Here is a 15683-nt window from a genome sequence, read left to right as displayed (position 1 = left end):
AGGAACCATCAAAGTTGTAGTTCCTCTACTGACCACTAGGTGCTCGAGGAGCGGGTCAATCTCCACCCACCCCCTTCCTAAAACATCACAAATAAACATAGGCCTTGGTGCAGCTAACGGCTAGGCGCCATCACTTTTGCTACTTAGTGCCTGAACAGTTGACTTCGGAGCTCTTTATAAAGACCTAACAAAACGTTGTGATTTATATATGTGATTTATATGTACTTCTATTTTGGTTTCTTTATCAAGCAACTAAAATATATGGCTAATACCTTTAACATCAATAGTGATCATAATGAAATTCCTCCATCTTTATTTTCATTAATATTTTGTCATATAACATTTTGTACAAGTCAACACCAGGGGCGAAAATCCCGTTTCATAGTTGGGGGGGACAATAAACAGTAACATTTTAGAGAATAAATCCAGGGGGGGACAAGGAATAAAAGTTTTAGCCTTCCTTTAATACAGCATTTTGACATTTTCATTTCTATCACAAACAGGCAGAAGAGCTTTCTTAGAGCAATACAAAACAATGGTATTAGGTGGAAGGTGCAATAATACAGCACATCTGACATAATACACTGCAAAAACCCACAATCTTAACAAGAATATCTGTCTTATTTCTAGTTAAAATGTCTCATTTTTAGTTAAAAAAAATCTCATTACACTTAAAACAAGACTCATCACTGGAAAAAAACAACAATTTTCACCTGTTTCAAGTAGGTTTTCACTTAAAATAAAAATCTGCCAGTGGAACAAGATTTTTTTTGCTTGTAATAAGAAGATAAATCTTGTTCCACTGGCAGATTTTTCTACTTATTTCAAGTGAAAATTTACTTGAATGATGAGATTTTACTGTTTATTATTATTTTCGATTTCGGTTTCGGCCACAAATTTTCATTTTGGTGCATCACTACTAAATACTACTGCATTGTTCCAAAATTATTAATTCTGTCTCAAATTATTCTAGGGGGGGACAGCTTTACTAATGGGGGGGACTTGTCCCCCCTGTCCCCCCCGGGATTTTCGCCCCTGGTCAACACTAAGATTAAATCAGTTCACAAACATATCAAAAATGGCGTCCAGAAGTCTTGCAACCCGATGTCCCATCCTGGCTTCCAGTAAGGAGTTGAGGGCGCTGAGCCCCTCCGAGGGCGTGAGGTTTTCCGGGCACATTTCTGTGTACGTAAACCGATTAGAAATATAACAACCAACAGCAGAAGCACCGTGCGTGGACGCGAGTTAAAACCTTTGATATTCTCACCGTTGTTTGAGTCTACAAATATCGGCGGCGGCATATCCAGACAGTCTGCTTGCTTCTTTAACATTTCCTGAGCAGCAGGCGAGATGCTCCTGCTCCTACCTAGGGACACATTTGAAATATACAGTACAGTTTTACTATTTCTAAAATATCAGAACAATAAAAGAAAATTGTTTTAGGTTTTGTTTTTAGGGATTTTTTTTTGTTTGTTTGTTTTTTTACATTCTTTTAAAGGTGTTTGGTTACCTTTAAACTGATTAATGTGGGTCACACATTTTAAACAACCTTCCACAAGTATCTCACGATATCTTGCTGGAGTTGTAGCCCATTCTTCCCAACGAAAGAGGTGGAGCCGAGCTAAGTTCATGGGCTTTCATGCTCACAAGTGGCTTTATCAGTAAAATGTGTATATCTGATGTCACAGCTTTGAGATCCCCACTTCATTACCCTCACTTTCCCAGCGGGCGCCATCTAGGATGAGCCTGGACTATTTGGATACTGAGTTGCCTTCAAATAATAATACTACCGAAGCCGTATGGGCCCCACTTGGGTAGCATATTACTCCTTTTCCACCAAACCGGTTCCAGTGCTGAGTTTGGAACCGGGCTTTCTGTAGCCGGGCTCATTTCCACACATAGCTTGGGCTCTTTGAAAGGGGCTGGACCCTCCACCACGCTGGCGTTGCCCAGGGTGAGAGGTGGCGGGCTGCTGTGTATGGGCTCAAATTAATGCCGTAAGTATTTTGTATCTGTAAATAAACTTTTAAAATATTTTGTGCGTGTGCATAAAATATTTGTACTTGCAAAAAATATTTGTACTTGTAGAAATATTTTGTGCGTGTGAAAAAAATATTTGCACTTGCAAAAAATATTTGTACTAGATACAAAGCTACAAACTTTTTTTCAAAAGCTACAAACTTTTTTTACAACTACGAATTATGGTACTGTTTTGACGTGCCAATAATAAGAGCCAATCAGCGATCTTTGGCACGGGTTTCAAAGCGTTTCTAGAGAACCAATCAAATCATTGCATCGCCTACTGACGTCGCCGCCATATTGGATGTGGCAAGACTGCGCTGCAAACTAATACAAGTAAATGGACTTATTTTCTTAAAGCACCTTTCTACAAAGAAATGTACGTTTTACGTCTCATTTATTCATTCACACACACACTAATATACTTGGGAAACAGTTAGGCACCAAATATATTATATTTAATACTTTATTGATCCTGGGAGTTCCTGGGAGGGGTACTTGATAATGCTCCAAATGGGGACTCCACTGTTGTATTGTGTACTGTTCCATCATCCAAGCTGAAGTCACTGATACAGTTCATAAGCTCCTCAGTGGGATGGAAGGATGGATGGATGAATATGGATGGATGGATGGATGGATGGATGGATGGATGGATGGATGGATGGATGGATGGATGGATGGATGGATGGATGGATGGATGGATGGATGGATGGATGGATGGATGTCAGACTGGATGGATGGATGGATGGATGGATGGATGGATGGATGGATGGATGAATATGGATGGATGGATGGATGAATATGGATGGATGGATGGATGTCAGATTGGATGGATGGATGGATGGATGGATGGATGGATGGATGGATGTCAGATTGGATGGATGGATGGATGGATGGATGGATGGATGGATGAATATGCATGGATGGATGGATGGATGGATGGATGGATGGATGGATGGATGGATGGATGGATGGATGGATGGATGACGGATAGATGGATGGATGATAGATGGATGGATGGATGGATGGATGGATGATGGATGACGGATAGATGGATGGATGATGGATGGATGATGGATGGATGGATGGATGATAGATGGATGGATGGATGGATGGATGATGGATGGATGGATGGATGGATGGATGGATGATGGATGGATGGATGGATGGATGATAGATGGATGGATGATAGATGGATGGATAGATGGATGGATGATGGATGGATGGATGGATGGATGGATGGATGGATGGATGGATGGATGGATGGATGGATGGATGGATGGATGGATGATAGATGGATGGATGGATGGATGGATGGATGGATGGATGGATGGATGGATGGATGGATGGATGATAGATGGATGGATGGATGGATGGATGGATGGATGGATGGATGGATGGATGGATGGATGATAGATGGATGGATGATAGATGGATGGATAGATGGATGGATGATGGATGGATGGATGGATGGATGGATGGATGGATGATGGATGGATGGATGGATGGATGGATGATAGATGGATGGATGGATGGATGGATGGATGGATGGATGGATGATAGATGGATGGATGGATGGATGATAGATGGATGGATGATAGATGGATGGATAGATGGATGGATGATAGATGGATGGATGGATGGATGGATGATGGATGGATGGATGGATGGATGGATGGATGGATGATGGATGGATGGATGGATGGATGGATGATAGATGGATGGATGGATGGATGGATGATAGATGGATGGATGGATGGATGGATGGATGGATGGATGATAGATGGATGGATGATAGATGGATGGATGGATGGATGGATGGATGGATGGATGGATGGATGGATGGATGGATGGATGGATGGATGATAGATGGATGGATGATAGATGGATGGATGGATGGATGGATGGATGGATGGATGGATGATAGATGGATGGATGATAGATGGATGGATAGATGGATGGATGATAGATGGATGGATGATAGATGGATGGATGATAGATGGATGGATGGATGGATGGATGGATGGATGGAGCCATAACATGTAATACCTTGCACGTCAATGTTTTACCAAATGAATGAGAAATCTTTGAGTATTTATAACCAGATTTGTGGACGTTCACAGTTACTTTCCTGATGTGTTTTTTAATGTCTATTGATGTATTTTTTCCCATCGGGTCATGCGAGGCGTGTCTCTGATGAACTCAAATGGTGTCAGAGGAGAAGTTTCTCATTACCTCTAATCACCACGCGGTATTCTCTGAGCTGTTTAAGGCTAACGAAGGCCTGGTGCTTGGTTTAGAAATACTTCCTCAGAAAAAAATCATTGGCTTCACTGTGTGTGTCTTACTGAACATAAGAAGACTGGTAAAATAGTCTTTTCCAGACTTGACGTCTTCATGGGCGACCAGACAGTCGGGGCACTCCGTTGACAGGTAGACTTCTTTAAGGTAGAAAGGCTGCTCTGTAAGAAAAACAACAGAATCATGACATGAATGCAGACGTCCTCCATAAAGGAGCTCCCTGCTTGGCTCTTCTGGACTCACCGATCAACATGGTGCTGTTATCGAAGTTCACGTCGTACGCCAAGCTGGAACACTGTCCATATCTGTGCAGACAGAGACAGTCAGACACAGATTTTTCCTTCTAAATGAAGCAGCTTTCATCTGTTTTATCTGTCAGCGATGTAGTGTGAAGGTGTGGAAGAGGATTTACATCCTCTGATTCTGGACGAGGTGCAGGACGTTGCTCTGTGAGGTTGTGGTGAGGTCCAGCCAGGCGCTGGTCATCAGGTGGCCGAGGGAGCGGCTTCCTGGGATGTCAGAGCTCCCGCCGACGTACAGCCACCTCCCCAACATCTACAGCACACGGCACACTGCTTTTCAACTGGATATTGAACCATTTAAACCATTAAATGTACATGTTTAATGAATATGCTTGAACTCTGACACCAGTTTTATCAGTCGAGCCCCATCACCAGTTTCCATCTGTTCCTGGAGGTGTGGTCTAAAGTTTACTTTTAAAAAAAAGGGACGGAAATGACTAAATTAAACTAAAAACAAAAGAAAAGTCATAACTTGAGGTGGTTTTGAAAATTGGTTAGAAACATCTTTTCAAATAGTATCTAACATATCAATGTAAACAAAGCCACATATTGGCATGACCTTTTTATTCATTTATTTGTTTATAAAACAAATTACCTCATTTCAAGAGGTCTTGGTTAAATTTGTGTGATCAGGCTGCAAAATAAAGACGTACAGTATATCTCAAAAGTGAGTACACTCTTAAGATTTTTGCAAATATTCTGTCATATCCTTTCAGGGGATAACAATATCTTAATGACAGAGGTGGACAGAGTACTCGACCCCAGTACTTGAGTAAGAGTACAAATACTACTGGTCAAAATGTACTCTGTTACAAGTAAAAGTAACTCAGTCAAAATATTACTCGAGTAAGAGTAGAAAAGTACTTGCTTTTAAAGGTACTTAAGTATCCAAAAGTAAATGCTTTTAAATTTACTTTAAGTAAAAGTAAGAGTAAATTTCTTATTTTCCACATCAGTAAATTACTATATTTTTTCTAAATTAATTTAAGGATCTTTTAACTCTTGTTTCTGAGAATTAACTCTTTGAAACCAGCTGCACTGATGTGCTGCTTTTAGAACCACAATGTTATATAAAACCTGCAGAAACACCAAAAACAAATCAAATGAATGGGATCATAAGAGGACAGCAGATGATGCAGAGTTTATTAACAATCATGAACTGAAACCAAATGAACCTGCACCATTCTATTGTCTTTTTGATTTTGTCTTTCTTCTCCTGACGCAGGCGTAGCCGTTGTTGCAGCTCTGTCTTGACAAACGCAGGCTACTTTGGCGGTATCGTTTTGAGGAGGCTTGACGTATTTCCGCTTTACGTACATCCCAGTGGAGAGCGTGCACTGTGATAGGTCTCCTCCTTTGACAAAAACAGCTTGTGTCCAATAGGATTTTAGTGAAGAAGAAAAAAGAGCAAACCTGAAAGTAACGAGTACTTTTCAGCCTTCCTAGAAATTTACTCGAGTAAAAGTAAAAATATTTGTCTTGGAAATGTATTCAAGTAAGAGTAATAAGTACCAAATAAATCTAATACTCAAGTAAAGTACAAATCCTCTGGATATGTACTTAAGTACAGTACTCAAGTAAATTTACTCCGTTACTGTCCACCACTGCTTAATGAAACGTTGAAATAACTTAAAGTAGTCAGTGTGCTGCTTGAATAACAGTATATATTTATTGTCCATTGAAAATTACTCAGTACACAGCTGTTAATGTCTAAACAGCTGGCAACAAAAGTGAGTACACCCCATAGTGAACATGTCTAAATTGTGCCCAAAGTGTCAATATTTTGTGTGACCACCATTGTTATCTAGCACTGCTTTAACCCTCCTGGGCATGGAATCCACCAGAGCTGCACAGGTTGCTTCTGGAATCTTCTTCCACTCCTCCATGACGACATCACAGAGCGCACGGATGTTGGACACCTTGCACTCCTCCACCTTCCTCTTGAGGAAGCCCCACATGTGCTCAATTGGGTTTAGGTCTGGACACATACTTGGCCAGTCCATCACCTTAACCTTCAGCTTCTTCAGCAAGGCCGTTGTCATCTTGGAGGTGTGTTTAGGGTCATTATCATGTTGGAAAACTGCCCTACGGCCCAGTTCCTGAAGAGAGGGGATCATGCTCTGCTGCAGGATGTCACAGTATATATTGGAATTCATGTATCCCTCAATGAAATGCAGCTCCCCAGTGCCGGCAGCACTCATGCAGCCCCAGACCATGATGCTGCCACCACCATGCTTGACTGTAGGCAAAACACATTTGTCTTGGTTCTCCTCACCAGGGTGGGACACCATCTGACCCAAACAGGTTTATTTTGGTCTCATCAGACCACAGGACATGGTTCCAGTAACTCATGTTCTTGGATTCGTTGTCTTCAGCAAACTGTTTGCAGGCTTTCTTATGCATCGGTTTCAGAAGAGGCTTCTGTCTGGGGCGACGGCCATACAAACCGATTTGATGCAGTGTGCGGCGTATGGTCTGGGCACTGACAGGCTGACATCCCACTTCTGCAACCTCTGCAGCAATGCTGGAAGCACTCGCACGTCTATTTTTGGAAACCAACCTCTGGTTATATAATATATATATATAATTTATTACCGGCAGTATGGAAAATGATTATTTGGAAATGATCCGACCCTGAATAAGTCTGAGTCCGTGATGTCACAGTTCTTTGTAAATATGACCCAAACTGTCCCTTCCCAAGCCAGAGGTTCATTTCATATTGCAGGTTTTAGGTAGTGACTTCAAAGACAACAATAAAAGATGTCTTTTTCTTATAATGGCCCGTTTAAAATGAATCTTTAGCCACTCCCCAAAGAGATTTCACTACATACACCAGCAGTTTGAGGTCTGTTTTGTACAATTTCCTAATATCTAAATCTTTAAAGAACTGCAGGATTTTGTTCTAATTAGAAAGAAGTTAAATTAAATACTTTAATAATTGATTGTAATGCAAGCGCAGGTCAGCTGAGCATATCACAATTTGAAATATGTCAACGAATAAGTCGAGAACAGGAAATAACTTACTTCTTCATTGGTGATGGTAATGGGTTTTAGCAGAGTGTCGCAGCTGCTCACGGGGGCCGAGCGTCCGAGGGAGAGAAGACTCAGCAACACCACGGCAGCAGCAGGACACTTCATCCTCCCGGAGGCCTTTTAATCTTTCTAGCAGGATTTCCTTCAGCAGCAGTTTGGTCTTCACTGCTTCACAAACTTCATTTCAACGATGCAACCCCCCCCTGGATGGAGCTTTTATAAATGAGCCTGTGAGCTGATGTAACTAAAGTAAACGGTAGCAGGCAGACTTTGGCCTGCGGTTGGAGGGGGTTGATCCGATCACATGGAACAGCCAGATTTGTTAGAAAAAGGATTTGTGCCAATATATTCTCCTTGAGAATCCGTGATCTCACTGATTGCTAAATATCAATCTATATCTATATCAAAATATCAATATCAAATAAACCCATGTAATCCAAACATAAATATACTCTGTTGCATTCACATTAACTAATATTTGCTTTCCCCATTTTAACTGCAAAACCACTATTTTAACATGAATCAGTGAACTAATATTGTTAAAATTTGTGAGATTACATACAGGACTGTCTCAGAAAATTAGAATATTGTGATTTTCTGTAATGCAATTACAAAAACAAAAATGTCATACATTCTGGATTCATTACAAATCAACTGAAATATTGCAAGCCTTTTATTATTTTAATATTGCTGATCATGGCTTACAGCTTAAGAAAACTCAAATATCCTATCTCAAAAAATTGGAATATTCTGGGAATCTTAATCTTAAACTGTAAACCATAATCAGCAATATTAAAATAATAAAAGGCTTGCAATATTTCAGTTGATTTGTAATGAATCCAGAATGTATGACATTTTTGTTTTTTTTAAATTGCATTACGGAAAATAAAGAACTTTATCACAATATTCTAATTTTCTGAGACAGTCCTGTATGTCAATGAATCATACCTATCACGTGCTGGGATTAAGACGTAAAGACATTTTAAATCAAGCACAATGTCTGATGTGGTAGAAACTGAAGCTCTCAAACATAAACACAGAAATAATTTCCCGCAAACTCTTGTTGTGAAATAAAGTATTGATTTGAGGCTGATCTGAACTTGAACCCCAGCTGTGATGATCAGGCCAACGTTTGGGTCGAGGTTACGTCCCAACAACTGACCGGATGTGGAGACGGCGAGCACTTTCACACTGGTATCAAATGTCTCAATTATAGGATCACAGTAATCCGCTGTCAAACATGTAGCATGTTTTTATAGTTAATTTGTATTAACTTTGTCCACAATTAAAAAATTTTAAACTGCATTTTTTGTTGCAATGCATTAAATAAGAATCAATAAATATATTTTCCTCAGAGTTAAAGAGAGATTTATGACAAGAGTTTTCACGTGTCCTTGTTATTGTTCTTCTGAAAGACATTTAAAACCACTCTATGTAGCAATGTCCCTCCAGACCACATGGGGGCAGCACCTCACAAGAAGGTTTATGCGTCAGCTCCTGGAAATTCATCCAACAGAGATGGATCCCAAAAAAGTGCCTTCCGTTTGAGTTGGTCCCAACCATAGACATATATAAAGGCTAGATGACTCGTCCGCGCTGCTGCCAATGGAGAGCGACGTCGTCACACGGCGGCCATCTTGCCACAGGAGAGCTCGCTCAGAATAACATTGTGTTCAATGGAGCATGTACTGCTTAAACAACCGTTACTTGCTCAATTCTCAACAGATTTTCAAACCGTTTGGTTTGTCATGAACGTCAGAGATGTAGTTATGACACTGCATACTTGTGAATAATTATAAACATTGAAAAACGTACTTTTATATGAAAATAACCAGAAACAGATAGCCATGACATGGTTTTCATATTTAATCAATATTTCTATAGTATTCTTAGTAATATTTATATTTACATTATAACATATATATTATTACCATATAACATATATATATATATATATATATATATATATATATATATATATATATATATATATATATATATATATATATATATATATATATATATATTATTACCATATAACATGTATTCATATGACATAACATATTAATATATTATTACACTATGATGTATTTACGTAATGACATTACATATGTGTGTGTATATATATATATATATATATATATATATATATATATATATATATATACACCTCTATCCATTAAGTGTAATAAGATTTTTTTACTAAAATGAGACATTTTAACTAGAAATAAGACAAATATTCTTGTTAAGATTGTGAGTTTTTGCAGTGATCCATGTTACTTATCCTGTGAAGGACAGAGTCATATTGATAAGTTCAGAAAAGTGTTTTTTATTGTTGTGTTTTGATGTATTTGATGTAAGCCCAGTGGATATTTAAAGCTTACAGAAGGCTGCATTTAACTGCTGCTATGTCATTCCTGCAGTATTTCTGCAGGTGTTTTGGTCACTGCTATTATTTGTAATATATTATATTATTTGTAATCAGCACAAATTATCTGTCCTCATATGATAAAATCCACCATCCCCCTTGATTTTTTTTTTACAACTTGAGTACTGGTGGTCACCCTTGATAACTTGGGCAGGTAACGTTAGTTAGTGGTGATACACAACTATTGTATATGCTGCATGATTAGGTCGTTTTTCGCAACGAAGAGATACAATTTCAACATGTCCAAGCATCCCGAATTATACCCACGTTAATGACGTTTATGATGAACCAATCCGTTTGTAAATCCGTCAAGATTTCAGCAAGTTATGAGTATTTTTGTCTGTACAGACCACTCACTCTCCAACAGCAACAACTATAGCGCACGCATGCGCACCAGAGAGTCTCCTGTGGCAAGATGGCCGCGGGTGAACGACGCTGGAGACTCCGCCGTGAGTCATCTAGCCTTTATATATGTCTATGGAGCAAACTCCATGGATGTATTATATAACTGGATACCGGATCGAAAATGGCCGCCCATTCATTTCAATGGAGTTTGCTCACCCAGCGCATCCAAGTATGGGTAACTGCAGGCAGGGAGGGGGGGCGTGGTGCAGGGAAGGGGGCGTGGTGCGAGGGGAGGGGGCGTGGTGAGAACTGCAGTGGGTGTGCTGCGATCCAAGCCCATCAGTGGGTTTACAATGACATCTCAATTTTGTATTATATTTATCTAATTTATTAGATAAATTTCCATTAGATAACTATTTCCATTAGATAATTGCGGATTCATCCAAGTATGTGTTTATCTATAATATATAGGCTACTGCTAAATGCCTAAATTGTAAATTGTGTATATATATATATATACACATATATATACATATATATATATATATATATATATATATATATATATATATATATATATATATATATTTAGACGTTTAATTCAGAGCGATTTAGGCCTACTAAGCAAGAACAAAAAATACATCAGATATGCTAAGTAGTATAACAGTGTCAAATATTAATTATACGTAAGGGTTAGTGTATCACGAAGATCTGTAATGATACTAAGCATATAGTAAATAGTGCTGTGCCTATATAAAAGATAAAAGTTTACGTGAACTGTGTGTGTGTGTGTGTGTGTGTGTGTGTGTGTGTGTGTGTGTGTGTGTGTGTGTGTGTGTGTGTGTGTGTGTGTGTGTGTGTGTGTGTGTGTGTGTGTGTGTGTGTGTGTGTGTGTGTGTGTGTGTGTGTGTGTGTGTGTGTGTGTGTGTATTTGCCTACCATCACATATTCATGCATTATTAATAGTTCCATGCATTTTTAGTGGTGGTGTATATACATGGTTATTAAAAATGAGCTAAAGATAAAAGATAAAAGATAAAAGAAAAAGACAAAGATAAAAGAATAAAATGATAAACGGTCGGGAAATATATGTTCCCCACGTTTGAATTTCATTGGGCGGCTTGGTTTGCGGTACGCCCAGTGCTTAGTTCGCAGCACGCCCCCCTGTGATGTCACTCGCTACTCCCTGCCTGCAGTTACTCATGACTCAGCGCATCCGCCGAAAAAAATTCTGACTTCCTGGTTTACTTCCTGGTACACGGGCCCATAGAGCATGCGCAGTTGAGTCACCTCCCATGATGCTCTGGGGCCTCCCATCATGCCCCGGGGCAATGAGAACGAGCGCTGCGCGCTCTGGACAAGCGCTGCGCGCTCATGAGTCCTTCAGACCGGTAATGATAGATGCAGTACTCGAGTTGAGGGGGGATGAGGGGGGATGGCATCCCCCCCTGAAATAAAAACGGTCAAAATCATCCCCCCTTTCCATCCCTTATGTCATTTCATCAATGAATGTGCTATTTCAACATTTAGAGTCATTACCACAAAAAATAACTTATTTGACAATTTTCACCTGTTTCAAGTAAATTTTCACTTGAAATAAGTAGAAAAATCTGCCAATGGGACAAGATTTATCCTCTCATTACAAGCAATAAAATCTTGTTCCACATGCAGATTCTTCTACTTATTTTAAGTGAAAATCTACTTGAAACAGATGAAAATTGTTGTTTTTTCCAGTGATGAGTCTTGTTTTAAGTGTAATGAGATTTTTTTTTACTAAAATGAGACATTTTAACTAGAAATAAGACAAATATTCTTGTTAAGATTTTGAGTTTTTGCAGTGATCCATTTTACTTATCCTGTGAAGGACAGAGGCATATTGATAAGTTCAGAAAACTGTTTTTTATTCTTGTGTTTTGATGTACTTTATGTAAGCCCAGTGGATATTTAAAGCTTACAGAAGGCTGCATTTAACTGCTGCTATGTCATTCCTGCAGTATTTCTGCAGGTGTTTTGGTCAGTGCTATTATTTGTAATATATTATAATATTTGTAATCAGCACAAATTATCTGTCCCCATATGATAAAATCCACCATCCCCCCCTGATCTTTTTTTACAACTCGAGTACTGGATAGATGTACACAATGAAATTAGGGATTTATAGGGCAAATCAACCGATGCTGTTCTCAAAGTCATGGTTATAGACTATACATGGTTCATTTGTGTGTTTTTTTTAATTAAAGATAAAACGAGTCATTTTTATTTAAGATGAGACACCCCAGGTTAATAGGCTAAAATAGGGTAAAAATGTAAATGCAGGTATCACCATGAAACTTCCCAAGTTTATTACTTACATTAAGACAAATATTTTTTGTATTACAAGTTTTGTCAAGTATTATGTTTAAATATGTCAAATATTATGTTTAAATGTGGTTAATTTACTGCGTTACACAGAGGCTACGCCGTAGGCTCCGCGCACCCTCCGGCGTAGGAGCCGCGGACTGCCCACTGCCCACTGCCCACTGCCCTGCGGGCACTGCCCGGCTTCGCAGTGCCCGCGGAGCTGCGGAGGTGCAGCTTCCCCGGGAGCACTGTCATAAAATAAGCTGAGGATTAAGGGTTAAGATGATGTTAAACACATGACATCTAAAACTCCACGGCACCGTCGCAACAACTACGACACATCTCTCTCCCTGCACGTTTGCTCAAACCTGATGCAGGTCAGTTTTATTGTGAGGTGGGGATCTCACGCCACAAGCTCATTTTGTTAATATTGACCCTCATTTAGTCCCGTGCAGGGCGCTGCCTCCAAATGAAAGAGCAACAGAAGAATACATATTTGAAGTGCGTTAGGTGTGTGTGTGCAGGAGGATCTCAGTGGAAACACCCACACCTGCGCCTCCGCGGAGCCGCAGATGATCTACAGGATCATTAGAATGCTTATGAATGTGGTCGAAAACGCAGATCTTCGGTTATGTGTGGATGCAAATGTTTTTATAAACGGAGGGGGGGAAATATTCGTTTTTAAAAATACCCGGCTACGTGTGGACAGGGTCTTAGACTTGTGTTATTCCTGCCTGATATCTTATTTTCACAAACCATACACCGTTGGCTACAACGGAAATGTTTAAGTACAAGAATGACAAACCATTATTATTCTTGCTATTAAACATTTCTGTTTGGTGCAAATTGGCAATGCAATGTGTTTCTGAGTGATTATTCCGCCGAACGGCTTAGTTTCAGCCATCCTCGTTCCCGAGACACACACGACCGCGCTTTGCGAGTCCACGGCACAGCCGTGACGTCACGCCCAGAAAGAGACTTTTCTTTGACTTTTCTGGCCGTTATAAAACATTTTTGACGGATATAAAGTCCATGACTTAAAAATATAGAATACAAAGATTAGTAATTGGTGGTGATTACAGCTGGAGGTGTCCTGTGAACAGTTTTAGAGGCTTCTCTTTTACTATTGCGGTCTATGGGAAAAAAGCTTTCTGGGCCCCATGGGATTTTTTGTTGCAGTACCGCGGCTGGCCACTGGAAAAAATCGGCGTGCCTGCTGAGCGCGAGACTGGGGGCCTGGCAAACTCCATTGAAATGAATGGGCGGCCATTTTCGATCCGGTATCCAGTTATATAATACATCCATGGTTGGTCCTAACAACTTGGTTGACCAAATGACTGCAAGGTTTCTATCTCCAACTTTAGAGGAGAGGAGCTGGAAATGTGGACATTTTTAAACGTAGACTAAAAACTCATCTCTTTGGTCTGCCTTTTATGTAGCATCAAATTTTATAGTTTTATTGTGTTTAACATCTTTTATAGGTATTTGTTTTATTTATTTATCTATTTCTTGTAATGTTTTTATTATATTTTATTGTTGTGGACTGATTATTTTTTAGCCTTAATTCTTGAACTTTTATCATTATTTCATTTTAATGAACTATATGGTATGTCAGTGTGCATTGGTTTCCCAGTTTTTATTTTTATTATGCTTATTTTTCAGTCAAAATGTTAAGGCTTTGTATTTCATGTACCTGGATGAAAGGTGCTATACAAATAAATTTTGATTGATTGATTTAGCGTACCATGCTACGTATTTTAATAGCCCAACAGTACGGTAAGCATGATTCACAACTTTTGATGATGGATAAACTAATTGTGGATTATGCAGTACAGACTGGTGGAAACACGGCGAAGGTGGATTTAGACGAGCTGTATTGTCTTGATTTCACCATTATTACTACATAGAGTGGCTTTAAACATCAATCCTTTGCCTAAAATCCATTTCATTTTAGACTGTTTAAAGCAGGGGTGTCAAACTCATTTTGCTTGGCGGGCCAGATTTGACCAATTCTTTTCTCGCGGGCCGCACGCTCAAAATAACAAAAACGGTGGGAACATTTTTTTTACTATTGTTATCTAATCCAATATCAGTTTAGTTAATTTTAAAGGAAATATGCACTTTGTTTACACTCTAATTATGTAAAATATATTTCTTCAGGATCTTTTCTTGAAATTTTTCGTTTTTTTCAAATTATGTAAGATACTTTTAATATCATTTTACAAAGATAAACAGAAACAAGTATGTTTTTTTTATATTTCGCTTTTTTATAGGAAATTTAATTAAAAGCTAAATCTTTCTTATTACATCCGAGTGTTTCTTTGTGATTTAGAGATTTTTCTAGTACAATTAAGTGTATTTATTTTTAAAAATTGGTGCTGATATTTACGCCAGTGTGCCGAAAAAGTCAGCACTTCTCTTTTAACTGTTTTACTTTGTCACTATCCTCGTATTCAAAACTAAAATTTTCAGAATAAATATAATCTTTTTTAGCAGTGATATTTTTCCTGCGAAAATATATAATAGTAGTCGGTTAATAAAAATAAACGACCGTCTACGAAGAAATAAAATCAGCAAATGCATTCTAGAAAACTAAAAAAATGTCGAAAACTGCTCTCTTTCTGGAATAACGATGGATTTGTAGAAGAAATATATTATCGGATATGCTGCGATTCATGACAATTATTTATGCCTTCCTTTTTAGTAAATTAACATCTCGGTTTTTTGCGTTGGAAACTTCTCGCGGGCCGCATGAAAATCTCTCTCGGGCCGCATGTGGCCCACGGGACGCACATTTGACAACCCTGGTTTAAAGAAAAATAAAAAAAGAGAGAGATCAACCATCTACTCGATCCCCTCTGATAACTACGGGAAACTGTTCTGAAAAATAAAGTCACAAGATGATGTATTATCAA

The 15683-nt window shown here is 38.9% G+C and overlaps 1 protein-coding gene across 1 annotated transcript; it reads right to left on the bottom strand.

The window, feature by feature from the left end:
* Positions 1–296: 296 nt before the first annotated feature.
* LOC133450714 (uncharacterized) lies at positions 297–7918 on the bottom strand. The gene is made up of 6 exons (XM_061729550.1): positions 7647–7918; positions 4733–4875; positions 4564–4625; positions 4368–4481; positions 1268–1366; positions 297–1181 (listed from the first exon to the last, which is right to left on the bottom strand). The coding sequence occupies exons 1-6, from the start codon at positions 7758–7760 to the stop codon at positions 1057–1059; spliced, it is 657 nt and encodes a 218-aa protein (XP_061585534.1). The 5' UTR covers positions 7761–7918; the 3' UTR covers positions 297–1056.
* Positions 7919–15683: the final 7765 nt, after the last annotated feature.

Source organism: Cololabis saira, chromosome 1, assembly GCF_033807715.1.
Source record: "Cololabis saira isolate AMF1-May2022 chromosome 1, fColSai1.1, whole genome shotgun sequence".
Taxonomy (NCBI): Eukaryota; Metazoa; Chordata; class Actinopteri; order Beloniformes; family Belonidae; genus Cololabis; species Cololabis saira.
This window is presented reverse-complemented; position numbering and strand designations above follow the sequence as displayed.